This window comes from Osmia lignaria, chromosome 16 (genome assembly GCF_051020975.1).
Source record: "Osmia lignaria lignaria isolate PbOS001 chromosome 16, iyOsmLign1, whole genome shotgun sequence".
Taxonomy (NCBI): Eukaryota; Metazoa; Arthropoda; class Insecta; order Hymenoptera; family Megachilidae; genus Osmia; species Osmia lignaria.
Genome location: NC_135047.1, coordinates 7,992,092 through 8,019,740, shown reverse-complemented (window position 1 = coordinate 8,019,740; position 27,649 = coordinate 7,992,092). Strand labels below are relative to the sequence as shown.

Sequence of the window (27,649 nt, the reverse complement as noted above, 5' to 3'; positions counted from 1 at the left end):
TAAGCGTTACCAAACTACTACTTGATGTCTAGCGTCGACCCACACGTCATCAATTGAACAATAGTTTCGACACAACGTCGCCCTGTTTAGAAAAATTTTATCCTTTCAGAACGTACTACTTCGACTTACTTAATACTATATATGATAAATGAAAGTTTATTTAATATTACGGTAAAATGATGAAGACATGTAATATGTAGAATTGGTAAAAGCGAACATCAGGTTATACGGTACTCATATAATGTAACGGTACCGTCGCTAAAAATCCTTGTAACAATTCTTTCTGCGCATCGCGCGGTAATCTTATTTACCAGGTTGTTTTACTTACAAAGTAAGTTTCACTGAAACTTAAAAGGATTAGAATAATTTCAAGATTTGTTGATGTAGCATGCTTTATGTTAAGTAATCTTCAATGATATGTGATATTAAGTTATTTGTTGCAGGTTGAAAAATGAATGACAATATAATTTCTTGTCCCATTTGTTCAAAAGAATTTTCTTCTGCAGTGATAGAAAGTCATGTTAGTAAATGTTTGTTTTTAAATGAATCAACGAGCAATGAATCTGCAGTTCCTCTCAAGGATGAAAGTTTTGGTAGAAAATATATAAAGTTGAGTAACAAGAAAACAAAACAGGGTGATTCAGGATCATTAAAGAGAAAAAGTATTTCAATGGAATCATCTTTTACAAATACAGATAATCAAATCTCAAAGACTTCATTTGAGGATAATGTAATTACTATTCTTAATTTGTTAAAACAAAGAATGATGGTATTAGGATAAGTGATGATCACTGATAAATTTTATAGCCAGAAAAACAAGTTAAAAAAGGTAAAGATGATCATGTACCTCTTGCTGAACGGATGAGACCTACTACACTTTCAGGATATGTTGGACAGTCACATATTCTTGGGCCATCTACTGTACTTTACCAATTGTTAAATAAATCTGAAATTCCAAATATAATTTTATGGGGCCCACCTGGTTGTGGAAAGGTATTAAAAAGTCATACATATAATGGTATATGTATGATATTTTTATTTTCTTTTTTATTTCATTTCTAGACATCTTTGGCAAATGTCATAGCTCACATATGTAAAAATAAATCAAATGGTAAAATGAGATATGTTAAATTATCTGCAGCAATGGCTGGTGTTAATGAAGTGAAAGAAGTGATCACTATAGCTTCTAATGAATTGAAATTTAACAGACGTACAGTAATTTTTATGGATGAAATACATCGTTTTAATAAAGCACAACAAGATGTATTTTTACCTCATGTTGAATCCGGTATTGTTACATTAATTGGAGCTACAACAGAAAATCCTTCCTTCAGTTTAAATTCTGCACTTCTGAGTCGTTGTAGAGTTATTGTTTTAGAGAAATTGAGTATACTTAATTTAATATCCATATTAAAGAAAGCTGTTTCTTCATTAGAGGGGTCTGTATTTCATTCAAGTAAAAAATTAGAAGATTCTGAGCAAATACCAAAATTCATAATAGATGAACCAACTATAGAATGGTTAGCAGGAACATGCGATGGTGACGCACGAATAGCTTTAGGTGGTCTTGAATTAGCAATTCAATGTAAGGTACCAAAAGAGGAAGAATTCTTAGAAAGTGGTCCTGTAACAATAACATTAGATGATATTAAAGAAAGTCTTAAGAAGACTCATATGTTATATGATAAGAAAGGTGAACAACATTATGACATGATTTCTGCTCTACATAAATCTGTTAGAGCAAGTGATGAAAATGCTTCTTTATATTGGTTAACAAGAATGATACTGGGTGGTGAAGACCCCGTTTATATTGCACGAAGATTAGTAAGAATGGCATGTGAAGATATAGGTTTAGAAGATCCAAAAGCTTTAGGTAATATCAAATTTTTGTATAACAATTCTTTGTAACATAAGTTTTTGCTATATATTGAAATTATTTTTAGGAATTGCTGTACATACAATGCATGGTTGTAAAATGATTGGAATGCCCGAATGTGATGTCCTTTTGACACAATGTACAACATATTTAGCAAGAGCACCAAAATCTAGATTAATGGAAGATGCACTTAGAGCTGCTCAAAGAACAGTTGCTGATCATAAAGGACCTCAGCCAACAGTGCCTTTACATTTAAGAAATGCTCCAACAAAACTCATGAAAAATTTAGGTAACCATTTTACACTATTAATTAAATTAAGAATACAATCACAGCATGTAATACTTAAAACGAATTTTATTTCAGGATATGCTCAAGGTTACAATATGAGACATAAAGATGCATCTGGATTAAATTATTTACCAGAAGGACTTGAAAATATAAACTTTTTTAATTGTTGAAAATTGTATGGGATGAACAGAAATTTGAATAAGAGCGTTGTTATAGATTTATTATACTCAGGGATTATTTCGTACAAACGGTATTAAGTATTAAAATATTAATTAAGATAGTTGAAGTTAATACAGTACTTGAATAGCATTAACTGTAATATACCAGGCAGCAAAAGTCTCAAAACTAAATAAGATAGTATTATACACATTAAATTAACTTTATTAGATAATTTTTTTCCATATGATAGTTTTATTATTAGCAGGCATGTCAACAATGTTTATTAGTTTGATACCATTTTTGTCTGCCAATTCTGTTAAATCTTTAATATCTCTGAGACCCCAACTTGGATCTTGAAACTTTAAAGATTTATTGAAATTAACATTACTTTCTGGTGTTATTTTCCCATCCATAGCATAAGGTCCATATGTAAACATAAAACCATTGTCTTTTAGCAATTTACCTGCATTTTCAAATAATCCGATGGAACATTCATATGGTGAAATATGCATCATATTTGCATTATATATATAATCAATACTAGATTTTTTAAAAATTCCATTGCTCCACGTATGAAAATCTGTAGTAATATCTATCTTTAAAGGATGTTTTATATTTGCAAATCCGTTTGCATATATAGCAATACTTTCTAACAATCTGAGTTCACATTCTGAAGGATAAAATGTAATATGAGGAAAATGGGGAGCAAAATGAGCTACGTGTTGTCCAGAACCAGATGCAATTTCCAAAAATATTTGATCCGAACCGGGTTGAATATATTGCCGGAAAACCGATAGTATTGGTTCCTTATTGCGATCGGCTGCTGGGTAAATAAGCTTTTTAGCAGCCATGATTCTAGAACTTAAATCAAAGTCCTATGTTATTTGCTACCTAATTTTTATAACAGATATAATTATGTAAAAACCATTTAACAAAAAAAAAAAAAAACTAAAAAAATACATGAATCTTACCTATGATTAGCAGCACAATGGATGATTGTATTCATGTGTAGTTATTATATTGATATTAATTTCTGTCCTGAAAAATTAAAGTATAACTTTTCAGAATGTTTAGAAAATTGATTATAATTAGTACTCGAGAAATGGAAGAATAAAGTTTTAATAGTCATGGATTAAAAAATTAATATTGTTCAAGTTATAAGTAGTTTTCTATTTTGTTTAAAGTGTGTTAGCAGCTCAGTTTTCCTACAAATGATTATTAAAATTAATATAATGACATAAATTTCTACAAAACCAATAACTATGAATTATTCTTCTTGTAATTGTTTATTAATTACTAAAAAATTTACGTTTTTCAATATTTATTGTTTATAAGATATTGATATGTACATACATACAGTACATTTAAAAGATACAATACATAATATTTGATTGTAAGATATATTTATTAACTAAATATTTTTACATTTCTTGAGCCAATTACAATAAATTATATTAAAAGTACAACATAAGTTATTTAATGATGACTTCTTTTATCATTGTTTCCTTTGCTTTTGGATAATTTTTCTTGGTTCTTTTTACTCTTCATTGAATTTGGTATATATACAGAATGGCCTGTTTTCTTCAAATGTTCAAATAATTTGTTTTTACTAGGAAATTCAACTTTACATGTAACACAACAATGTGCCAGATCTGAAACTTCATTAATTTGAGATCTCTTTTTATTTTTAGTTTCACTTTCTTTTTCTGACATTTTGGATTGTTTCTTTTCATTTTTATTTTTTTTACTTTTAAGTTTTTCATTAATTGCACTACTTATATCTATGTTATCAGAATGTAATTCTGTTTCATTTATTTCTTTTTCTATCTGCTCATCAGACTCTTCTGCTTTGTCATTAGATGCTTGCTGATTATTGTCTACAACTCTAGTTAGTATTGTTTTTCTTTGTTGCTGCTTTTTACGTTGTTTCTTTGACAGTAATACATCTTCGTTAATACTTCTATCCTCGTCACTAGTCTGTTCTGCTACTGGATTCTGAACATTCTTCTTCCGTTTTTTCTTTTTCTTTTGTTTTTTAAGTACAATTTCTTCATCTTCTTGATCAGAAATTAGTTCATCTTCAGAAGTTATGTAGTCATCATTTTCAGTTACTTTAGGTGGTACATACAGAGCATCATCCATTTGAGGTCCTACTGCAAGCTTAGTTCCTTCTGGATAACATTTCACACCCTTTACTATTGGCGATTCGTCGAAGCTTTCATCATCTGATATTAATTCTTCTTCATCTGTGACTTTTTCTTTGGTACTGTTTATGTTTTGAACAGGATTTAATAAGAAGTCAGGCATTTGGGAATCTGTGGCTAACTTCTTTTCACTCTCTGAACTGGATTGTGAGCTGACATCACTATCTTCAGAATTTTCAAATTCTTTGTCTTCTTTTATTATGGATGCTTTCATTACAGCAATATTATCTTTATGTTTTTTAGAGTTTTCATGATTTGTAAATGCTTTATGGGTTTTAAATATTTTATTGCAAGCTACACAGTAGAGGGAATTATCATCTATTTTATTTTCATCATCTGTATCTGAGTCAGAAGACAACTGTTCACCAAATTCTTGTGCAAGATTAGCTTCAATATTTTTAAGTTCAGCTTCTATGTTTGAAAATTTAGACCATTCTGATACTTTATGTCCCTTTAATTCTCTTTGTCTTTCTAATAATTGTTGCTTTTTCCGCTCTTCTGCTTTTTTCAAATTTTCTTGTGCACGTTCGGCAAGCTTAGCTACATGAGCTTGTACCCGTTTATCGCGTTTACGTACAAAAGCAACCAAGTTTCTTACTTGTTCATTCCGTTCTCTTTTAGCTTTTTCGCGAACTTTCTTATTTTCTTTTTCAATAAGACGTGCAACTCGTCTGTTAGGAGCATCCCTCACATCATAAGGATCTAACCAAGTAAATGATTTTTTCGTACTATAACTTTGCCAATAAGCATAAAAATTATGAACAATCTCTTCATATGAACTTTGTGAGTCTCCAAATCCTGGAACTTCTTCGTCTGAATCTCCTTCTTTCATGAATTCTGCATCTTCAGTTACTAACTTTTCAAATACATTACGATAAACAGTGTAAAATCCCTTATCATCATCTCCATATCCTTTGAAACATGTGGTGGTAAAATATTGGAATAGATCAATGGAATCATCCTTATAATTTTCACCGATACCACCTTTTAAAATAGCCTCACGATGATTATCATACCAAGCACGTTCATGAGGATCACTCAACACTTCCCAAGCTTGTTGAACAAGCTGAAACTGTTCTTTTGCTTCTTCTGGAATATCTAAATTTTTATCTGGATGCCATTTCAATGCTAGTTTTCTATAAGCTTTTTTTAAATCATCATCAGAAGCATTTCTTGATACTCCTAATACTTCGTAGTGACATTTCATTGTATTAATGGTTTATGTTACTTATTCACAATATTAAGAATCGAAGATTAACCTTGTGTAATGTAAAATTATGTTAATCATATGCTAAAAACATAAGATCATTGAATTGATATCTTCAGTAATACAAAAATTCATGTTTTAGGCAAACACAATTTATTTGTCAAACATTTTCTTTTCAAAACTGTGTATTGTGTATCATAGTATTTACATTGGTAAATTTATAACATATCTTACCAGACATCACTTAATGAATAAAGTAATAAGCACATTTAGTAGAAGTTGTGTAGAATTTAAAACAAGAACAAGTGATTAATTCACATGTTCTTAAACATAACAGAACTTTATAAAAGATTAGATTATGTAGTTTTCACATAGAAAGTATTTTTATTCATGAAGTTAGCTTTACTTCGACACACTTGTCACGTTTATTTCAAGCCTTATGACCTATATTTTCAACATTATATGGGCATATTATGTATATTTAGATGTTTTAAACAAAGTTTTGAAATTATTTAAGCTTAAATGAATATTAAAATCATCTAATTTCTTTAGTAATAGGTAAGATTTTTGTATTACTAAATCGTGAAAAATAAATTGTATTTAAACGTGACATACTTTCGTGTTAAATTTTTCTTTAACGTTGAATTAACAATGCCAGCATATTATCCATGAGATTATTCCACTAGTAATAATCTTAACCTAATACATCAAGAGAGATCATTAGTCGAAGCCGCTTCACATACACAAGCTGCGAATGATTGTGATTGTGCGGTTGAGCGCAGAAATCGAATGAACTGCACCCTTCAGAAAAAATGAAGAACTAAATTTGTGGTCTGTTTTACCTTTTTGACGTCTTTCGCGAGTGAAAAATAAGTACTACTTACTTACATAATTAAACAATACTGACCATGCATTCATTATTATTAATTTTCTTTCCGTAAAATTGTGATACACTTCAGAATCTCAAAGGCATAGTTCCTGAAAAAAATATAACAGCGATTAAATAGAAAAAAAAGCATTTTCGCAGCCAATTAGCTCGTATTATTTGCTGCATAATTAATAAATGTACCATAGAAATAATGATACAGTTATTAATTAGTCATCAAATAATAACGATTGCCCAGGTCTCACCACGGGGAGGTTGCTGCGGGTGGAGACCCGCCCTACCTCATCCCATCCACCCTCCATTTATGCAAATTTTTATTTTTATTCAATAACATCATCCTCTTGATGCACATTTGCAAAACGTTTTTGACGATTGTGCAAACGAACAACAAAAGGTGCATTATTTTTATTCACTACCTACCTATCTACTTATCTATACATATATTTACGTAGATTTTTGCTTTTTATTCCTATCTCAATATTTTTTAATTTTGATTTTGATTACAGATCTGTAATTAATAAATATGCAATTGCATATTTGTCCTACATACTTATATTACTAAGAATGCCTAACTAAACGAGCGCTCGTAATTATATTAAAAATTCGCTTAAATCTAACGCTTCCTAATTAAACACTGCAGTGTTTGACGATTATATCTTAATGACTATATACATAAATAAGTCCAATGAATTTGTTGATTTTGTTGTCCTCACCAGAATACTTCCTGAAATAAAACTGAAATGGATTAAACATAATTTAAGAAAATAATAAAGCTCATGTAGCCTCAATCATAAATTTACAACCTGCCTGAAACAAACAGAAAAGGATTAAATACAATTTTCGAAAATAGTACGGTTCAAATATTACCACTTATAAGAACCATTTTTCCTTTTCAATCATTTTCATCTTATTTTACTTAATTGGATACATTGAATTCCATTTATGGACACTAGATTTTATATTATATTTCTTCCAGTCGATTATCCGATATTATTATTTCATAATTCCTATAAAGATATTTCTCTGTAACAGAAACTGATTAATTGAATCCAGATAAAGACAAAGGAAAATTAATAGCTGGAAAGAAGATACATTAGTAACAATAAAATTTTATAAAAGTCAGAGTGGTTGTTAATAATTCAAAATCAATTTGATACGAAATATGAATTTAAAGCAAACTTCAGTACCAAAATAAAGATTAATTATTTCATTTTATTGTATTTAATATTCGTTCATTTTGCGACAAATAGCACACAATATTTTAATTGAAACAACTGCCTTCTACTGCAATATATAGTACGTACAACCACGACTCTACTCGACTTTATTGCATTATATTATTCAATACATCTTTCAATGCAAATTTATTGTAAATGGAAAAACTGAAAAAAAGTCACGAGTGGACTTTGCTTTTCAGGAAAAGAATATGAAAATTTATAAAAGTAATTTAATTAGCTTCTCCGTAAGCTTGAAACAACACATCGCGATCAAAAATTAAAACTAAACAACTCGAACAACAATTATCCACTACTTTTGTTGAATTAAAGTAGAAGTAAAATTTAATAAGCTATCTGGAATGAACAAATATTCCTTGAAATAAATTATCACCAATCATCAAAAAATAAAATGAATTTCCATTTTAAATAAAACTTTGAATAAAGTTCTCTTTAAAACTTTATCGTATCTAATAATATCCTGAAAACCTTAAAATTAATATAATTATTTAACAGTATTTCCAATAACCGAATGCTCAAAATTTTCAAAATTAAAAAATGGGAAGAAAAAAGAATGGGGGCATGGCAGTGGGAGGGAGGGTACAGGGGAACCTGAAAAGAAAAGTGACTGCCCATAAGAGCAATCCCTAAGCAAACCCTATAAAACAAACCGAAATACCGCAACACAATACCGCAACACTAATTTCAAAATAGCAAACATTCTGAACTATGACAAAACATCGGCTGGCAACGAAGGGTTTCACGCCCCCTAGACTTACGCCAGACGCTACATACCACCCACCCCGCCTGGACGTCGTAACGCCAGGACAGAGTGCACCCCTTCGCTAAGAGCGCTACCCGCCCGTCCAACACGTTGCATCCAACGGTGTCAGATTGACGGACGCCCATAGTATAGACAAAAGGACTACAATTTAGAATATGGTAACATATTTTCATATGTTCCGTATTCTAAAGCTGCGCCTGCAAAGGCCTAGTAATGCATGGGTATATCTCCCAGAGATGGTGTTCACGGTCTTAGGCCGCGGAATCCTTGACTAGCAATGGATTCCCACCGAATGTGAGTCATAGTTACTTCCACTAATTTAATACAAATCGCGAATTCAGTCGCAACACTAATTTCATTAATTATATAATATGTACAAAAGCGTACGCGTGAAGGCTGCTCCATTATACGCAACACTAAGCTGAAAAAAAGAAAAAAAGAGAACACGCGAACTGTAACGCAACACTAGTAAAATCTACCGAATTTTGTAAGACGCAACACTAATCTAAAAAAGGGGTACAGCCAATCCAAGGCTGTACCACGGCAGCTGGTCCATAGCTGCCTTATGGACCATGGCAACTCCACTGGATGGTTTTTGGGCATTTCTAATGCAAAACGCGAATATTCATTACCGCAACACTAATTAGCAGGGAACACTATTAACTAATGCAAAGCAATCGCGTATTTATAAGTCGCAACACTGGGAAACAATCGCGCTAATGTCTATCGCAACGCTATCTTTAACAGACATGCAATTAAAATGCAGAAAAGGGGGATTCTCAAACCGTGAATTTTTTACTCGCAACACTAATTTTATTAATTATATAATATGTACAAAAGCGTACGCGTGAAGGCTGCTCCATTATACGCAACACTAAGCTGAAAAAAAGAAAAAAGGAGAAAACGCGAACTGTAACGCAACACTAGTAAAATCTACCGAATTTTGTAAGACGCAACACTAATCTAAAAAAGGGGTACAGCCAATCCAAGGCTGTATCATGGCAGCTGGTCCATAGCTGCCTTATGCAACTCCGCTGGATCGTTTTTGGGCATTTCATCATATATCGCAACTCTAATGCAAAACGCGAATATTCATTACCGCAACACTAATTAGCAGGGAACTCTATAAACTAATGCAAAGCAATCGCGTATTTATAAGTCGCAACACTGGGAAACAATCGCGCTAATATCATTCGCAACGCTATCTTTAACAGACATGCAATTAAAATGCAAAAAAGGGGGATTCTCAAACCGTGAATTTTTTACTCGCAACACTAAAGCAATCAACATTAAAAAACAAAACTCTCAAAAATCTTAAAGCAATCAACATTGAAAAGTTAAATTCCATTTTAAAGCAATGCAAGAAAGAAACACGATATTTAAAGTTCGCAACACTAAATTGAAAACGCGATTTGCCCAAAATCATGGGGGTCACGGGCCCCCTCTTGTCCTGAAATTACAAAACTACAACTACAGGCAAGCACAGTGACAAAGTAGTAACGATAATGATTTCCCATCCTTTTTTGCAAAAGGATGCAAAATCATTAGTAGTTCCCCTCTTGAAAGACAGTTTGTCGGGGCGCTTCGGCATATAGCCTTTTCTTTCTTCGGGCGGTCCACCCACCTGAAACTTATATCTAAAGCTCGAGACTTGCAAATTCGCAAAACAGAAAAAAAAAACAATCAACAAAAAAGAAAAATCGCGAAACTCTAATTGACACGTGGACGAAAAAGGATTTTATATAAATCGTTGTTCGTGCACACGTGCCGTGCTCGAGCAGAACTTGTGCGTTTCGTGCCATCGCGACCGCGTATGACGACTTATGAAGTCGCCAAAAATTTGAAAAATTGTACAGATAGTATCGAAGGCGAACGACATACTCCGTTCGTATCGATTGTATCGTCAATTCTTCAAATATATTCCAGGTACAGGTTGATCACGCGAAATCGCGCCTACCCGACCAAGAGACTGTGACAACCTGTCCCGGCCCTACCTACTTACAATCTATCACGCACACCAGAAGGTATACTACCTACCTACCTAACCCTATATTTAAAAAAGGCAAAATCACATTCTCACAAAAATTCATTCCACGACCCCCATACACTCCACCCGGGCGCAAAGCCTAAACTAGGGAGAACGTCCCGGGACGCCTCCGTCACCCGAGTTTCATCTCACATCACACTCTACGGTACGTACCATTTTTCACTGAAATCGTCTGGCAAGGCTAGCAATCATTGCGTATAATGATAATTACAAAATTTAATTAACTACTTTGATATAGAATATTTCATAATAATGGTAATAATCATGGTAATAGTAATGATAACCATAGTATTTGGTTTATACGTTCATCGTACATCTTGTTGAATAAAATATTATTTCAAATTAAAAGTAAATGAAAAAGTTATTAAACCGACGCAATCCCACAGCCTAAAAACACACACACCATATGTGGAGATTACGTCGTGCACGATATACTAACACAATGCCAGCCGCTTATTAATTATTATTCTTATGAACTAGGTCATCGTGCCCATTGCCTCTACCCATCCAAGTAGCACCTGGGCACGTGAATGGGCTTTGGCAATAAACACGGAAGGGGTTAAATCTGAAAATCCTGATCTAAAAACATGATTAGTACATAAACATCTAACGGGCTAATATTTCACTATTTTAATAAAAGTGACTCGACTTTGTAAATATAAAGCTTTAAGAAGAAATACTGAAAAGCAAAATAGAGCAACTATGACGCAAACATGGTGCACTGCTAATATCAGCTGGCAACGAAGGGTCTCACGCCCCCTAGACTTACGCCAGACGCTACATACCACCCACCCCGCCTGGACGTCGTAACGCCAGGACAGAGTGCACCCCTTCGCTAAGAGCGCTACCCGCCCGTCCAACACGTTGCATCCAACGGTGTCAGATTGACGGACGCCCATAGTATAGACAAAAGGACTACAGTTTAGAATATGGTAACATATTTTCATATGTTCCGTATTCTAAAGCTGCGCCTGCAAAGGCCTAGTAATGCATGGGTATATCTCCCAGAGATGGTGTTCACGGTCTTATGCCGCGGAATCCTTGTAACTAATTTGATTAATTAAATAATACATAGGATTGAGATTAAAAACCAAAAGGATTCCCACCGAATACTAGTCAGTGCATCGTCATATTTACTCTCGCGTCGGAAATTTCTCGCAACACTAATTTAATAAAGGCAAAACTCTAATAAAAAGGAATTTAATGTCAAAATTGAATTTGATATTTTATTAAAAGCAAAATGACTAATTAAAAATTCTTTACAATGAAAAAAGAATATATTGTGAAAATTAATAAAAAATTAAAACATCCTCGGACGACTCCCTCCTCAGAGTAAATTTTCAAGAATACGCAAAATGTGTTGAAATAGATTACTCTGACTTGGAAATCTACCCGTCACGAATTGTCTTCTTGCACATAAATTGTTCATTTTTTCATGAACGTTTAAGTAAGTTAAACTTCGCTATTGAATGAATGAAATTTTAGAAAATTCTCAAATTATATTTGAATTTATAATATACACAATGAAATTTAATCAATGTAATAACATCATTAATGTGTATATCCAGTATACATATTACATAATACTATCAATATTATATTGCTTTGAACCATCGCAATAACTAAGTCAGATAGTATTTGACTTCTCTATTACAGACAAACTAAATAAAATTGTTTCGGTATTCAAATATTCTAATTCCACATTTAAGAACATTCAAGAACATTTAAGAGCATTCATATATTTCAAAAATATCTATTAGAATATGTGGAATTGAAATGATATTAAAACGCGGAGTACAAGAAGACCTAGCCTAACTAAATGAAATGAAACAATAAAAATGTTACTACTCATGGGTATGTATAATCATACCCATGGTCACTATGCTTGCCAAGCACGTATACAACTAGTAGCCCGTGTCGATTTGGACCATTCGTCCTACGACATGATTGGGCTACCAGAGGAACCATAAAACATGCGACTCACCGTTCGCAGATATACTCTTCTTCAGGTAGGAGGCTGCCTTGTAGGAGAATACTGAAGTCGTGAAGAAATTCATCTGTAACAAAAAAAGAAGAATTACGGTTAATTTTGAAAATTATAAATTTTTATTCTAATAAAATTATATATGAAATTGAATTTTATAAAATATTAGCAATTAAAAAGAAATCTCAATTATCAAGGGTTGAAATTGTAAATTATTCTATTTTAATAAAAAGCAATTAAGTGACGTACCAAGACGGAAGTCGTGAAGAAAGCCATCACCAGGATATCCAGGAACTCGGCATTCAAAAAATTCATCTGTAACAAAACAAAAAAGAATTACGGTTAATTTTGCAAATTATCAATTTTTATTCTAATAAAATTATATATGAAATTGAATTTTATAAAATATTAGCAATAGCAATTAAGAAGAACTCTCAATTATCAAGTATTGAAATTGTAAATTATTCTATTTCAATTAAAATTAATTAAATAAAGTAATAAGATACTTACACTCTTTCCTTATGGAGCAACGCCCAAAACTCCTCTTCAGTGGTGCATTGACTCTAATCCCGAATATATCGAGCAATTAAAAAAAAATTAAAAATAAAAATAGTAACGCGACCGTGAATAATTTTCGGCGAACAATTGTAAAGACTCTACTTTCACGATGGAAAAAGAAAAATCAGAGCCGCGATGCTCTAGAAAATATTTTATTATACGCAGCAAACACTGACTCTACTTTCGCGTGATTCCTAACTGTACAAGCGCAACTCTATTCAGGGCCAGTTCACCCTTGAAAAAATCAAAACATTGGAAATATGTACGTACTAACACTGACTCTACCGACCGCATTGCGCGCGGCCACAACGATTCCTGAAAGAAAAACTTAGTAAACAGGGATGGGCTGGGTGGAAATATACAAAACAACATTCTTTTTATTGAACATTCGTAACGGAAATACTGTTATTAATGACTTGTAAATGAAAATATCTATGTTCGTGAAATATATTTGACGAGCACAAATATTGTTAAAGCTGAATATTGATCCTAGATTGAAATGAACTGTTTTGGATAATTGTTGATAATTATTTCAATGAATATTACATCGATAGAAAATCATTTTGTAATAAAGATAATAGACTATTATATTAAAGCAGAGGATTTTTGTTGTTAAGATTGTGAGCATACTACAAATTGTTGGAAATTCTTACAGCATGATTTATAAATTATCTAATTCTTTTCAATAAGCAAAGTCCAATAATTAACCATGCTTAAACAGCATGTGATTTAAAAACGTAATTCTATTTTAATTTAAACTTGCATCGAAAACTGGATATTATAATATAATTATTACGATTTAACAAAAATAGATTGTTTAAAATAATTAATAATTGCAGAAGGGAAGCAATCATTTGCAGTAGAATATGAATTATTTCAATTTTGTTCTAGGTTAAAACAAATGTATTAAAATACTGGACGAAATTATTTAATAAAATGAAAAATTAATTATTCTTTTTCTATGAATTGGTTAAAGAAAATAAATGTCTCTAATCTTTTCTTTCTTGACTTTGGTAGCAAGTAATTATCAAATATGCCCACAATTAACAACGACTCAATAAAAAACAAGTAATAATAAATGTTAATAATTGATTAAAATAAATTAAAACAATAAATTTTTACGAAATTCTATTTCAATCCCATATCAGATGTCATGGCGTCCTTTCAATATCCATCAAATATCTGTAACAAATAAGAAATACGAATTTATGTAAATAAAATTTAATCAACAATAATAAAATTATTACTAATAAACGATCGAACTATAATTTATGCAAAATATTTTAATAGGTAGAATGAGCACCTACTACTTATACGGAAGGATGCTCTCAACACGTCTTGTCACTTGGACGTTCGCGAAAGAAATGGCGAGAGCTTTTTTCCTGCCGAAGACCGATCAGCACCTTTCGGTATTATTCGGTAATGTTCGTCCCCAGCCGAACCGAAGCCGGTAGACGAACAGATCGCATAATATTACGATGCTCAAGAAAAAACGTTATTAAATATCAAAGAGTAAATTGTGTGAAAGAATATTAAAAACGTTCAATATTGGTTAGGAAATTAACGATATAAAAGGAAAAGTAATTCAAATTCTGCTGTTCCAACCTCATTGTACAATCGCGGCAAGAGCACAAATTTTCAACTCTTGTATTTTTGAAGAAAATGCCGAATTAATGTTAAAGATCAAGAATCTAGACTTCTCTTCGATGGTTTTTTCTGTTTTTTGTACTTTTAACACCCGATCGGCAATTTAATTTAATATTTGAAGATAATTTAATCTTACCTGTTGCAGACACGTGCCAAACAGACGAAGCTTCGAAGAGGACTGTTGCACTCCACCTCACTCCGCGCAACGCACCCTTTAACGATGAATCTGATTGGTCCAAATAGAAGGACGCCATAATGGAATGACCAATCACAAGCATTGGTAGAAACTTCGAATTGCTTTGAAACTTTAACATTAAAAGCATGGAAAGATTCGTTGAAAATTATCAACGCCATATTGAAATATGATCGAGATTACTTTTTTCACTTTAAAGCACCGAAATATAAGAAAAAAGATAGAAAAATACATAAGATATTAATGGTATTTAATAAATCATCACCATAAAAGCAGAATAAATGAGAAATATGTTATTTTAATTCGTATCTGTATCGACAAAATAGAGTATAAATTTTCAGCTTACGCATTTCTGAAGACAATGTGGAAATGATGTCAGAAATCACGACTCCGTTCTTCTCTTCAACTTTGTCTTCTGTTTTTTGTATTTTTGATATCTAATACCCAATTTAATATAATATTTTAATACTATTTAAGGCGATGCAAACGTCGAGGCCGCTTCACATACTCGGGCTACGATTGATTGCGCGGTCGAGCATACTAAACGAATGAACTGCGCCCTGTAGAAAAAAATGAGGAACTAAATTTGTGGTCTGTTTTACCTTTCCGAAGTGTTTCGCGAGTGAAAATCGTAATTCTCAAATTTCTTCTACCTGGGAGGCTTGTACATCATCCCTTGGGTGCTCGTTTTGTTCTATCTGACCCAAAGAATGTTAGTCTGGTATCCATTCGGACATACAATTCGCAGAAATGTTTATATTGCGAATAAATTGATGCAGGTGCATTTTCTTGACCGTTGACAGACATAAATGTCAATATTTTAAGGACCAGAGCGCCATTCTTTGGGGCCTCCTGAACACGTCCCTCCAATTTTTTTGCATTCGGTTTAGTAATGACGACGTAATTTGTGTTCTCGTTTCTAGAGATTTATCTAGGGACTGTCGGTAAAATTTTCAACGCTCGCATCACCTGAAACCAATCGCGTGTTATGAGAATTTGTATAGTGATTCAAGATGGAAGACGGTGGTAATAAAACGGAGACTGGTCAGGATAAAGAGAAAAAGTCGTATGCCGGAATACCGGAGGCCGAATTTGTAGTAAGTGCATTATTATTAAATAATCGTTGTATAATATATTATTATAAAATTGTTATCAATACAAGAATAGTGTATGTTTAAATCATATTTGGTTACCATGAATATTTTTTCGAAAAAGTAGTACTCATGGCTGTAGATAAAAACTTCTGTTAAAAATAAAGAATCGTGAATCTTTTCCGTTTGTATTTATAGTTTCTGTAAAGAATCTTTTTAATTCTATTTATTTTAGTACTTTAACCTATAAGAATGTATCCGAATTTTTTCCTCGTAGTACAGACCTTATATGGTCACAAAAGGAATGGACATTGTAATATTTTAATTTAGTATGAAACAAATACGTTTCATACAAACCTTTTTATATAGGACGATGTCGACGCATTTATGGCAAAACCCGAAAATGACTCAGTGGACAAAGTACTACGAATGCTGGATGATCATCATGGCAAATATAAGTTTATTGAATATAATTTGATGAATAAGAGGAAAAGACTGAAGGCACAGATTCCAGATTTAGAAAGATCATTGGATATGATAAAAAAATTACAGGAAGAAAAAGACAACAGCAAGGAATTAGAAACTCAGTTTCTTTTATCGGAACAAGTTTATGCAAAGGCTGTTATTCCACCAACTGATAAAGTATGTTTATGGCTGGGAGCAAATGTTATGTTAGAATATACACTGGACGATGCACAAGAGATGTTAACAAAAAATATTGAAGCTGCAAAGAGAAATTTAAGCTACGTGGAACACGACTTGGACTTTGTCAGAGATCAATTTACAACAACTGAAGTAAACATGGCACGCATTTATAATTGGGAAGTAAAACGCAGGCAAGCTGCTAAACCAACATGAAAACTGTTTCTTTTTAATAAATTCAATTTGCATGCAATGATTGCCTAAAACCTAAAGGGTAATTATACACATGTGAAATAAATGTTATATGAATTCCATGTACTTTAATACTGATTGTATAATTTTATCATTTTTTTAGGTTACACTGTCAAAAAAAAGAGCTTGTGAACGAAAAATCTGTCATCTGAAACTATCAGTGAAATAAAGGACTCAAATACATTTAGGTTATAAGCTAGATACACCAATATTTATGTATATTGCCACAAATACATCTGAATTCTAACTTAATATGATGTCTTATGTACCTACAATAGGATTTCTTATCACATTTATTATATTAGTAATCACTTACATTAATTGATTTAAGTTTGATAATTTTTGCAAAATAAAAAAGATATACACTATTTGTATAAAAAAAATAATACATTTGTTATAGAAATATCACATCAAACAAAACTTGATTTGAGCTTTACTTTCTAATTTATTATATCCTGCTTTTGTAGTTTCATTACAAATTATACTCTATGTTAGTAACTGCATTTAATTTTGCTAAATGGAAAGTATCATCTATAGTTTTGTAAACATGATTGAGAAATGATTATGGAATAGACTTATAATTAATGGAATTTGCAAAATTAAACTTAATTTATCTTATATTCTAAATCCTTTTAAAAAGTGATTTGCTATATCTATTGTAAGGCACATAGGTGGTCTGATTTTCTGAGAAAATCAGTATCCAGCAAAGACTAGTATTGAAGTATAGTCTAAAATTTTGTTATTTAAATTATTCTGCACCTTCATCCGGTTCATATTTCACCAATTTTGCCTTTAGCTCGATAATCTTAGCTTTAGCTTCTTCCAATTCTTTTTTTAACATTTCTACTTCAACATCAACATCTGTAATTCCTCCCAGATTTTGTCGGATATATCTATATCTTAATTAAGGAAAGACAAGAATTACTACTGAAATCATATTAATCCATTAATTAAACTTTGTTTAAAGGATACTCTAATGCATCTTCCGGCTTTTCTGGTTCTTCATACAAAGACACAAGTACCTTTGTAAGAGCATCCATAACCCCTGCCCTTTCAAGGTATTTCCGAAATTCTTCTCTTTTAGAATCAGGTGGCTAAACAAACAAATATTGCAGAAATTACAAAAAAAATTTCTGAACATATGGTAATTATAAAACATTTGTATATTTGTAAATATTAATACACTTAGCAAATTGAAAAAAATTTTGCAATATAAAATCATTAGAAATTTGTAATTACGTAAATTTATATTTATTAAAACAGCATTGCTGAAAATCATGTTGAACAAAATCACAAAACGTATAAATATATTACCTTAAAATTTGACATATCGCCGAATTATGCAATTACTTTATAACAATTCTTTAATAATATTACTTTATTAAATAATTCCGTGAAATTCCGATAACATGAGTCTGTAAAATCACACGAGAGAATGGCAATAACACCGCTCGATTAGAACAAAAGCCACATAACATACGTGATTTTCAAAACAATGCATATTCGAAATAAATTTTACCTGAGAAAGAAGATTATTTACCATTATGAATAGTGTACGTCGCGTGTAACAAACAATGAACTTGTTCCCTTTCTTTCACCTTGCTTCACCGGGACTCAATTTACGAAATTTGTATAGTATTCAATAGTAAACTACGAATGTGATAATAGTTTATTTCGATTGACATCGACGATGTCCAAAAAGTATCCCGCCTCGCCCTACAGCTAATGTTATTCGGTAACTTCATGTATCGCAACAAAATTTAATTAATCAACGGATAAACTATGATATGAAATGTAATAGAGAATTATAAACGCAGTTAAAATATTATTAATAAGTATAGAATTTAAAAATACATTAATTTTGCAGATGGAAATTTAGCTGAAATAGACTATAGCTGAAGAACGCAGGAATATAGTATGTCGAGACATCAACATTCCAAAATGGCGAGGTAGAATTTGTAATATATATTTTTACTGTATATAGGTACAATGAACATTAATTTTTGACGTTTTTTAAATAGTTTATTGTAATGTTTCTATTAAAGAGAGACATTTTTTTACGTTTAGCATTGACTGGTGCTATTGGCATTTGTTCGTACATTGGGGACGAAGGTTTGAAACATGGGAAGACCGTTGTGGCACGCGCGATTTTTGACAATGTCACTCACGCGATTGTCGGTGGTCTTACTTGGGCTGTGATTTTAAATTTGTCAAACAAGCCTCTTATTCAAAATTTGTCGAGTATTTTCTGCTGCTTTTGTCTGTCGTCTTTTATCGATGTAGATCACTTTATCGCGGCATGTAGTTGGAAGATAAATGTAAGTAGTATCATAACCTTTTGTTTTGACAATGTAGCATTTTATTAATGTTTCTCTTTTCATTTTACAGGATGCTACGCATTTAGAAAAACGCCCGTTTCTGCATTGTACCACTGTTCCTATAACACTGTGGCTTATGTTCAATTTTTACTCAAATTTTCTTAATCATCCAAGGTTTGGCTATTATTCATGGATAATATTAGCAAGTTTTTTGAGTCATCACATACGAGATGGCACAAGAAGGGGTTTATGGTTCTGTCCTATTGGCTCTACACAACCCATTCCATATTATCTGTATTTAAGTATGAGCATGATGCTTCCTCATGTGCTACAATGGCTCATGATCTTTTCTTTACATGAATCTAAAACTTATAGTAATATGACACTAATTGATATAGTGTAAATAGTATAAAAATATTTTCCAATTGTGTATATACACATATTGTACATATACTGTGATATTTTAAATAATATACTATGTATATGTTTTGTAATGTGAATCAATATTTATTTTTCTATAATACAGGAAAACGGTTGTTTAATAAAGTCAAAGGGACAAGTTTCTCAATAAAAAACATGCTCGAACAGGCGGAGAGCTTGCGTAACTAAAAAATATTTATTGCGTCCATATTGTTTACATAGTTGTTTCCAAAGACAGCTGTATTTAATAGACGATCATCATTCGCGCAAGTCGATGTTTGCCTGGTGTCTGGAGTGGAAAATGGTATTAGATTCTAGTGGAAACATCGAATGATACCCACGTACTCGTTAAAGATCCCGATTGGCAAGCGCGGAGGACGCGGTACCCTTACAAGAAGTCAGTCGCTCACACACACGTGTACTCGTCTACACCTTGTACAGGCTGGAGGGGTTTATCAGCATTCAGTATTGCTTTGCTGGCACTGTTACACACTTTACTCTCGTCTGAGTGTTACCATTAGTGTTCATTTATCTATCTCGTTCAAAAACCATGCGAGCTTCTAAAAAGCCCATAGACTTAGGAAACTGTTAATCTTGCAAGCGGAAATTGCTATATAATTATCTTGTTGAATCTTTCGTGTTTTCATCGTGTTATCGTTTAATTTTCACCCGAGAAGTTTATTTAATAATTAGTTTAAATTATTTCTTCGCGCCTAACGAATGACCAGTGTAGTTAAAGACTAATTGAAGTGTTACTTTTTTTTTCAATTTCGTGCTGGAACAAAATTCTTCACGATTTTATAGTACAGGAGCTTTACAATGCCACCAGATTTTCACAGATATCACGACGGCTACGATAACACGCTGATACCGATATCTTGATTGTGTACGCCAGTCGAGTATTGTCTTCGGGGAGGTCTCGTGTCGCTTTTAACTTCTCTGTATATTTACAATGGTAAGACCACGTTGTAATTATTTTTTCTAAATCTTACGAATCGTATCGGTAAATAGACAGTTTTTCTGGAGCATAATACGCCAAGGTCGTTGTTATGCCAAGTGCCCGTTTACCGATACGTAACACAACGGTAACTTTCAGACTCGCATGACTCCTTGTTTCCGAATAATTAATCAATTCGTACGGTTTCGATCGTTGCACTTGTGTCGGTGCTTTCACGAGGATCGAGGTTAATCATAGAGTTGGAATAAAGCTTGTTTTGTAACGCTAATTACGACTTGCTCGAATGGTGGTCGCTTATTAGAGATGCAACTATGTGACTTCAAGGTTGAATTGGCGCAAGAAGAATCGCTATGCGATCGAAGTATGCATAGAAGATTCACGGGGGATTGGAAATAATTATATAGACATTTATCCTTCCATTATTTCATTCGCAATGATATATTAAAAGTGTACTTCCTGTTTTCCGTTTAGTGCTATTTATTGACTTTCATAATGTGTTGACATCCGACGCGTTAAACTCGGGTTGCGAAATGCCGGTTCGAGGAAGTGCAAAGCAACAGTGCGTATTAAAGATTGTTTAACATTCTTGTGTGCTTATTTCTTTTTTCGTTTCCAATTATTTATCAATGCGGCGGTCACTGGTGATCGGCACATTTTAGGTAGTTAGATAGTTAAAATCCAAAGCAAGTGAGAAGGTTTTCTCGTTTGTGGGAAATTAATTAAATTTATGATTCATCTAATTGATGACTATTATGAGAGATAAATTTTCGGAGGTAAACAACCATATCTCGTTAAGTGCATCAATGATTAATAATTAATCCTCTATGTGCTGTGAACATGTTTAGAATGATACAAATAGTACGTGCACTCTGAATATGGCGATACAATTAATATTTATGATTTAATTGTCTTGGGTGGAAACAATGAATTTTAGTGTGGAGACTTTAATAAATTCTAGTTAAGTAATATAAATTATTTATTGTTTCAAATTTAACTCTAATTGTATGATTCTCTTTTTTTTGCAGGATGCCAACGAGTTGTTACTGTATTTTGCGATAGCAGGCGGTGTAACCGCGGGTGCTCTCCTGTTGCTCTTCATTTTAGTGTTCGTACTATTTGTCAAAGTGAATCGATTAAGTACAGACGGGTAAGTAAGTTTTCTTTGAAATGTGAAGCCATTTGCATGCAAATTACCATTCCTAATCCTTGCTTTGCAAATTGCATTGTGTTCTAATTGTTAACACCGTTTGGCTTCGCTTGAAAAGAAAATGATAAGAACTCACAGCACAAATGTTGGCTTGTTGAATGATATTTCGTGGAAAAAATGCATTTAACCGAACATGTTTGATTAAAATCATGGGCATTAGTGGCATAGCTGACGTTTCGTTTTGTTGGGACGAGCCACGTTTTCGACGAGCTAGGAATCCGAATAAGTCACGTAAGATTTACATTCTAAAGAGTAAAATTGCGATGATTTTTGCGGACAATTCGCGAATGAAGAAAATGAAAAAATAGTATTTCTATTAATTTATGACTCACCGCATTGATATCGTATCTTTGCCGCGCGCAACGCGATTGTTTAGCTTATCTCGGTTAAAAAGAATGCGAAACGGGTACAGAGAAATTAAGAGGCTTGCACGCGACCATTATCTTTCTTTATAATTATTTTTTCAATTCTGACACCTTTTAATCCTTTGCCATTCAAAATTGGGTCACGATAACATTTCTTTGAACTCTTTTGAACATTTGCAAACCATTGCAAGAAATAATTGCCTTAGGAAATGATTTCGATTGCGAAGGATTGAAAGGTGAATTTCGTGACGGAATTTCTTGATTACATTTCTAGAATTGCTTCTATATTAATGCTTTCTGTTCTTTTAGCAAAAACTGTTTTACTAAGTCGATGAAATTGTTCAGGTCCAATCAACTGAATAGACAAACGAGTATGATGGCGGACTTTTGTTACACAAATCCGACGATTGTGCCAGGGGAATTGTTGTCCCGTCGTGGATTCTCGATGTACAGCGGTTCCGAAAATTTTAACGATGATTTTGGAACGAAGAAAGACTATCATTATGGGACTTATCACGAAGCACGATCGAAATTTTAATAATTAATTGTGTTTGTAACATACAGATCATATCAGTAAGTTAAGAGATTCATTAATTTAGTGTAATTCATTAGGTCTACTTTATAGTGAATTGAAACCACATTTAATATAAATGATATTTATACATATGGTTTCTTTAAAAGAATTAGTTTTCAGCTGAACAGCAAAAAGATATTTCATAAAACGGTGATTAATGAAAATAAATCTGTACTTAATTTGTTTTTTCTACGAATGATAATGACTCTCAGAGAAATTATATTGATAGTGGTACACTCAGTTGCTAGCAGATGACGCCATATACATTAGTCACTCAGGGAAATAGAATGATATGTGTTCATAGTTGATAAGAATTAAATGGTTCTCTATATATACAGTATATAGACTAATTAAAGTTACTAAGAAATATTACATAAATGTCAACTATTCATTAGTCTCTTTAATTATTTATTTTCCATCTCTCAACATCGATTTTATTCCAAAGGTCTGTATACAGCATTTGTTTCGTTTGTAACGTGTATATTATTTATAATAAATGTTATCATGTTACAGATCCTTCTGATTATCCATTTCAACAATAATCCAGAAAAATTACACATCCCTTTAATTATACAGAACATTGGAAACGATACATTACAGGATATTTTATGCAAAAAGCGATACAATTGGAGATTGCGTATCATCAATAAAACGGTACATTATATTTATCCTCCGACCGTTCGTAATCCCCTTATCGTGTATTTCCATTAATGTCTACCTAACTCCCGAACAACGTGTGTGTCCCGGTAATTATCCCCTCGCGATCCGGTGGCAGCTCAGAAATTTAATACCATCATGGTGTTTCAGTTTCTCAAGACTCTTCAATATATTCTTCAACCACGAAGAGACTCGTTTAACAAAATCTATAGGTGCTTAAAGGGTGCGACAATAGGCGCTTCCTTTAGTTAGCCCTACCAAGACAAGGGATTTTTTCAGCTGGAAAATATTGAAAATATCGTCCTTGACCTTTTATCAAAGATTTCTAATGATTAATTACTAATAAACCTATGACTTCACGCTTTGCATCTAGAAACTTTAAAGGTATTGAAAGCCTTATGAATCTGAAGTGCATTAAATTATATTTTTTTAATAGAAAATCACCCCCAGGATGTAGCTAGCACATGCAACCAAGAAGATCCGCATCTTTGCGTAAGTGCTTGCACCAGGTACTTGCAGATCTCTTTTAGGACAGAAGTGGAGCACCATCCGACCGATATACGCAACGTCGAAGTGGGTGGCGATGAGGACATAGGGGTAGGGATACAGACGATGCTACGGGGAGTAGGCAATAGCATGGGGATAGGCCATAATTGGTATAAAATCATCGAGCAAACACATCGGACAAGACAGCCCGAGGGTTGTGGGCGGCGTTACGTGCCGTTCCCTTGGTAACCATGGGGCGACTCTGCTAAAGCACCCCTTCGCCTTGATTGCGCGCAAGCCTACCCCTGTGTGTGTACGTACGATCTTGAACAGGTGTGCCCTGTGTATGTATGAACGTACATGTACGAAGGCGACATCTGGCCTTGTCTCTGGATTTACACCCCTCGTATTATAGCTGCGAGCAACTTATACTTTCTAAAATTATTAATTATGATTTTTTGTTTAAGAAGATGGAAGATTCGAGATTCGAGAGCCTGGGATCATCTGAGCTCTTTCTGGTTCCTCCAACCCTGAAGGCAAACAGTAGGAGACTCTACCCTTATACTTCCTCTTATTAGTCAGAAGAAGTCTAAAGAAATGAATCTGCAGATTTCTGTAAACGGTAAAGGTTCCTCCCATATACCGTTGTTCTTAGCTAAAAGAAATCTACGTTGCACTTAAGTGCGCATACTGGTATACTTGAATAACATATACAGATTTCCCTATTTATTATAATATCGAGAATATCACACCCTCTCTATTTAGATATACCTACATAAGTGCTTCTGGCACACGCAATTTGTCGAGTGTTTAACTTAACCGCACCCCGTGAATCCGCGTTTATGTTCCTAATCGGGCTGGATTACGGGTGGTTAGTTTTCACCCCGTAAAGCTCTGCCACGGGACATATGTTATTCTTCGAGCATTCAGATAGCAATGTTATTCTTTCGTTTTCCCGCAGAATTGAATAAGATGCATTGCACGTGTTGTTGAGAACATAATCCACCGAGAATCTATTTGTACTGAGATCTAAGCTAACATAATTATACCGCGGATGTGTCTTTTATTTGATTAAATAAACCAACCTTTCGTTTGGTTTATTTTGTTAAATTAAGACTCGTAACAAGGAGTTTCTCGATCGGTTCCCTCTCGACAGAGTTCGTCGATTTAATCGCGGGTAGTTTTGCCATCGGCGATGAAAGCATCCGTGGACGAATGATCGCACAATTTCACAGAATCGTGGCTGGGTCAAATTCGCTGGCCGAAGAATTTAACGAGCCGCACGCGGCTCGCCCTCCTCTGGTGCGATCGCTGTTCTAGTCACACACGCTCGATAATAACAACCCTGGCGAACTCACCAGCAACCCTTAGCCACTATATTCTCATTACACCGATGTCACCGAATGGGTGATGTATGTATATTCATAGAACTGTCCACGTTTGTCATAGATCCAACCAAATTAGAACAATAATAATTTGAAAGGATTAAGGATTATTATTGAGACGTGCTCTGAGAATCATCATTTTATTTCATTAATAATTTTGTACTTTTGTATTTCCCAATCATTTATAAATTAAATAAAATTAAAATTATCCGAGCACAAATGGCGTTCTATGAAATTCTATGAATATACTTTCTGATACTTTGAAAGTGATTTTTTCGAATCTTCACACGATCCCAGAACAATCTTGCTTTCTAGTCGAAAATTAGTGACTCGTCCTGTGAAACCTGTCCTTTTAGACGTCGATCTAATGGCAGAGCGAGACGCTGACGGCGATTATAAAGAGGCACGTGGCTCTGTTCACAAACGACCCCATGCAGGCGAGCACGCGACCACCGAAAGCTAACCCAAGAATCGTACAAGGCACAATTAATTTATTGTTCGTGCCGGCCTAGTGACAATCGAGGGAACAGTGGAGAAAAACAGGATCGTTGTTTTCTTCTATTTTCAACGGAGGGGTTTCGAGAACGAATCCTGTCAGACCATCCTCGTTTAGGCCTTTGTCGACGAATCAACGATTTGTTCAATTTGGTAACTTCTTTTTTAATTAATATAAAAGTAAAACTACTACTTCTATATTTTATTTTCTCGTAGGATAGTTTATAAATATTTTACCTCATGGATCAAGTGGTTTAAGGTGTATGTAAATCACCTAACGGATCTCGTCAGTATTTCCAACAAGCCCATATGTTTCAGCTTAATCTCCATAATTCAGTGAGAGGGGAATGTACCGCACTCCTGGTAACGTTATCTCCTTTTCACGGGTACCTGCTGGAAAACAGATTGAGGGTAATGGGGAAAGCCCAGAATGAAAGGAAAACCTTGTCACCTGTGAAGAGGTAGAATGGTCGAATAATGTCCACGCAGGTACTCGAGGTACCGTGTGCTTTAATAGACCCGCAACAAAATCTTCGTGAATCGGTCTTCTTGAACTTAAATGAAGAATATAAATATTATTGAAAACGATTTCTAATTTAAAAAGAAAAGATTGTTCAAAGACTCCTGAAGTTACGATAATAATCTCGCCTAAAGTGATTCGGTTCAACTGGTTTATTTCAATATCGTATTCGTTCAAATACAATTTCGGTGGTCTTTAGGAGAGAACAAAGCCCTGTTTGCGACTTTTCGATCGCCTCGATGAAAGAGGATTAGAACGAACTCCAATAAGATCAATGGTCAGAGGAAAATATGATTATATTTTCTCGCGATAGTAGGTATGCAGCGCGCGCTTGCTATACTTTTACAATATTTACAACCGCTTACAGATTACGCTCGTAGTATCGTACAATGATCTCCGTCACCTATCCACTATCTCGATCAATTTACATCGATATATGTATATAAATAATAGTATTCGTATGGCAAAATGTGTACACGCGTTTTATACATTGATTAGCTTCCGAAGAATTTTAATAAATAATCCTGTAGGAAAAGGGGGGAGGAGGTTGCAAATTGCATTGCCAATCTAATAAAATACTTTGATGGTTTGAATCAAAGGGTTAAAATAAACGCGAATAAAGATACAATAGCAGTGACACTTTTTTTTCTTCTTCTCATTAGGTGTTTCTTTGGTCGGTTCGTATAAGCACCGGTCAGTCTTCGGGTCTACCTAACAAATATCGAATATATTTATATATTATAGAGAGAAAGAGATCTTAGGAGCTATAACAGCTACATAATTTACAAGTCTACAATTACGTACCTCGCGCTACCAATCGACGCCATGAAAATAATCCGTTTCGCGTTCCTTTTATTTACAATAACCCAGCGTCGGACTATAATTACCATACCGCTTACAGAACTCGCTAATGTAATCGTATAAAATCGTACGTCGAATTTAAGCTGCTCACGTCCAGCGTGCATTACGCAGAAATTCTTTCCCTCAATTTCGCGATTCTCATTAATTACCACGGATCTGTTAAATTAACGAGCATCGAACACACCATTGAAATTATTTTCTTCACTGTTTGCTCAGTGATCGAATAATTAAACGAGTTTCAACATAAATAACGACGATTAATTATAAAATATAAGTTGCAGGATATGTTAAGAGATATTTTACAAAAAAAGTGGATCTTCAAGCTTAAATTCTGGGTATCTAGCTCCTTTGAAATTGAAGTATTTTGATA

The 27,649-nt window shown here is 33.4% G+C and overlaps 7 protein-coding genes across 18 annotated transcripts; 4 read left to right on the top strand and 3 right to left on the bottom strand.

Annotated features, from left to right (window-relative positions):
* The first annotated feature begins 451 nt into the window (after positions 1-451).
* Positions 452-2,377, top strand: LOC117601064 (ATPase WRNIP1). The gene is made up of 5 exons (XM_034317330.2): positions 452-730; positions 808-993; positions 1,063-1,873; positions 1,944-2,165; positions 2,241-2,377. The coding sequence occupies exons 1-5, from the start codon at positions 452-454 to the stop codon at positions 2,333-2,335; spliced, it is 1,593 nt and encodes a 530-aa protein (XP_034173221.2). The 3' UTR covers positions 2,336-2,377.
* A 171-nt stretch (positions 2,378-2,548) lies between these two features.
* On the bottom strand, positions 2,549-6,488 carry LOC117601066 (methyltransferase-like 26). 2 transcript variants are annotated; one of them, XM_034317334.2, is made up of 3 exons: positions 6,351-6,488; positions 3,296-3,362; positions 2,549-3,185 (listed from the first exon to the last, which is right to left on the bottom strand). In XM_034317334.2, exons 2-3 carry the CDS (start codon positions 3,328-3,330, stop codon positions 2,549-2,551), a joined length of 672 nt encoding a protein of 223 aa, XP_034173225.2. In that variant the 5' UTR covers positions 3,331-3,362; positions 6,351-6,488. The 2 variants fall into 2 exon arrangements, with proteins under 2 accessions (XP_034173225.2, XP_034173226.2); XM_034317335.2 differs by lacking the exon at positions 6,351-6,488 and adding an exon at positions 5,970-6,310.
* On the bottom strand, positions 3,722-6,486 carry LOC117601063 (dnaJ homolog subfamily C member 21). Its single transcript, XM_034317327.2, has 2 exons — positions 6,351-6,486; positions 3,722-5,787 (listed from the first exon to the last, which is right to left on the bottom strand). The coding sequence occupies exon 2, from the start codon at positions 5,733-5,735 to the stop codon at positions 3,801-3,803; it is 1,935 nt and encodes a 644-aa protein (XP_034173218.2). The 5' UTR covers positions 5,736-5,787; positions 6,351-6,486; the 3' UTR covers positions 3,722-3,800.
* Positions 6,489-15,592: 9,104 nt separating the features above from the next.
* Positions 15,593-17,295, top strand: mgr (prefoldin subunit mgr). The gene is made up of 4 exons (XM_034316385.2): positions 15,593-15,728; positions 15,972-16,145; positions 16,509-17,055; positions 17,137-17,295. Exons 2-3 carry the CDS (start codon positions 16,062-16,064, stop codon positions 16,995-16,997), a joined length of 573 nt encoding a protein of 190 aa, XP_034172276.1. The 5' UTR covers positions 15,593-15,728; positions 15,972-16,061; the 3' UTR covers positions 16,998-17,055; positions 17,137-17,295.
* A 376-nt stretch (positions 17,296-17,671) lies between these two features.
* LOC117600664 (c-Myc-binding protein) lies at positions 17,672-18,717 on the bottom strand. Of its 3 annotated transcripts, none has more exons than XM_034316393.2 (3): positions 18,574-18,717; positions 18,006-18,127; positions 17,672-17,926 (listed from the first exon to the last, which is right to left on the bottom strand). In XM_034316393.2, exons 1-3 carry the CDS (start codon positions 18,574-18,576, stop codon positions 17,782-17,784), a joined length of 270 nt encoding a protein of 89 aa, XP_034172284.1. In that variant the 5' UTR covers positions 18,577-18,717; the 3' UTR covers positions 17,672-17,781. The 3 variants fall into 3 exon arrangements, with proteins under 3 accessions (XP_034172284.1, XP_034172282.1, XP_034172283.1); XM_034316391.2 differs by having other exon boundaries at positions 18,553-18,694; XM_034316392.2 differs by lacking the exon at positions 18,574-18,717 and adding an exon at positions 18,348-18,508.
* On the top strand, positions 18,041-20,536 carry LOC117600661 (transmembrane protein 267). Of its 2 annotated transcripts, none has more exons than XM_076692790.1 (3): positions 18,041-18,177; positions 18,901-19,351; positions 19,422-20,536. In XM_076692790.1, exons 2-3 carry the CDS (start codon positions 19,064-19,066, stop codon positions 19,752-19,754), a joined length of 621 nt encoding a protein of 206 aa, XP_076548905.1. In that variant the 5' UTR covers positions 18,041-18,177; positions 18,901-19,063; the 3' UTR covers positions 19,755-20,536. The 2 variants fall into 2 exon arrangements, with proteins under 2 accessions (XP_076548905.1, XP_034172275.1); XM_034316384.2 differs by lacking the exon at positions 18,041-18,177 and adding an exon at positions 18,685-18,827.
* A 48-nt stretch (positions 20,537-20,584) lies between these two features.
* On the top strand, positions 20,585-25,884 carry LOC117600663 (uncharacterized). Of its 8 annotated transcripts, none has more exons than XM_076692791.1 (5): positions 21,295-21,502; positions 21,755-21,876; positions 22,611-23,320; positions 23,389-24,640; positions 25,760-25,884. In XM_076692791.1, the coding sequence occupies exons 1-3, from the start codon at positions 21,473-21,475 to the stop codon at positions 22,837-22,839; spliced, it is 381 nt and encodes a 126-aa protein (XP_076548906.1). In that variant the 5' UTR covers positions 21,295-21,472; the 3' UTR covers positions 22,840-23,320; positions 23,389-24,640; positions 25,760-25,884. The 8 variants fall into 8 exon arrangements, with proteins under 8 accessions (XP_034172280.1, XP_034172278.1, XP_076548906.1 ...); XM_076692794.1 differs by lacking the exon at positions 25,760-25,884 and having other exon boundaries at positions 23,389-23,529; positions 23,683-24,913; XM_076692793.1 differs by lacking the exon at positions 25,760-25,884 and having other exon boundaries at positions 23,389-23,916; positions 23,983-24,913.
* Positions 25,885-27,649: the final 1,765 nt, after the last annotated feature.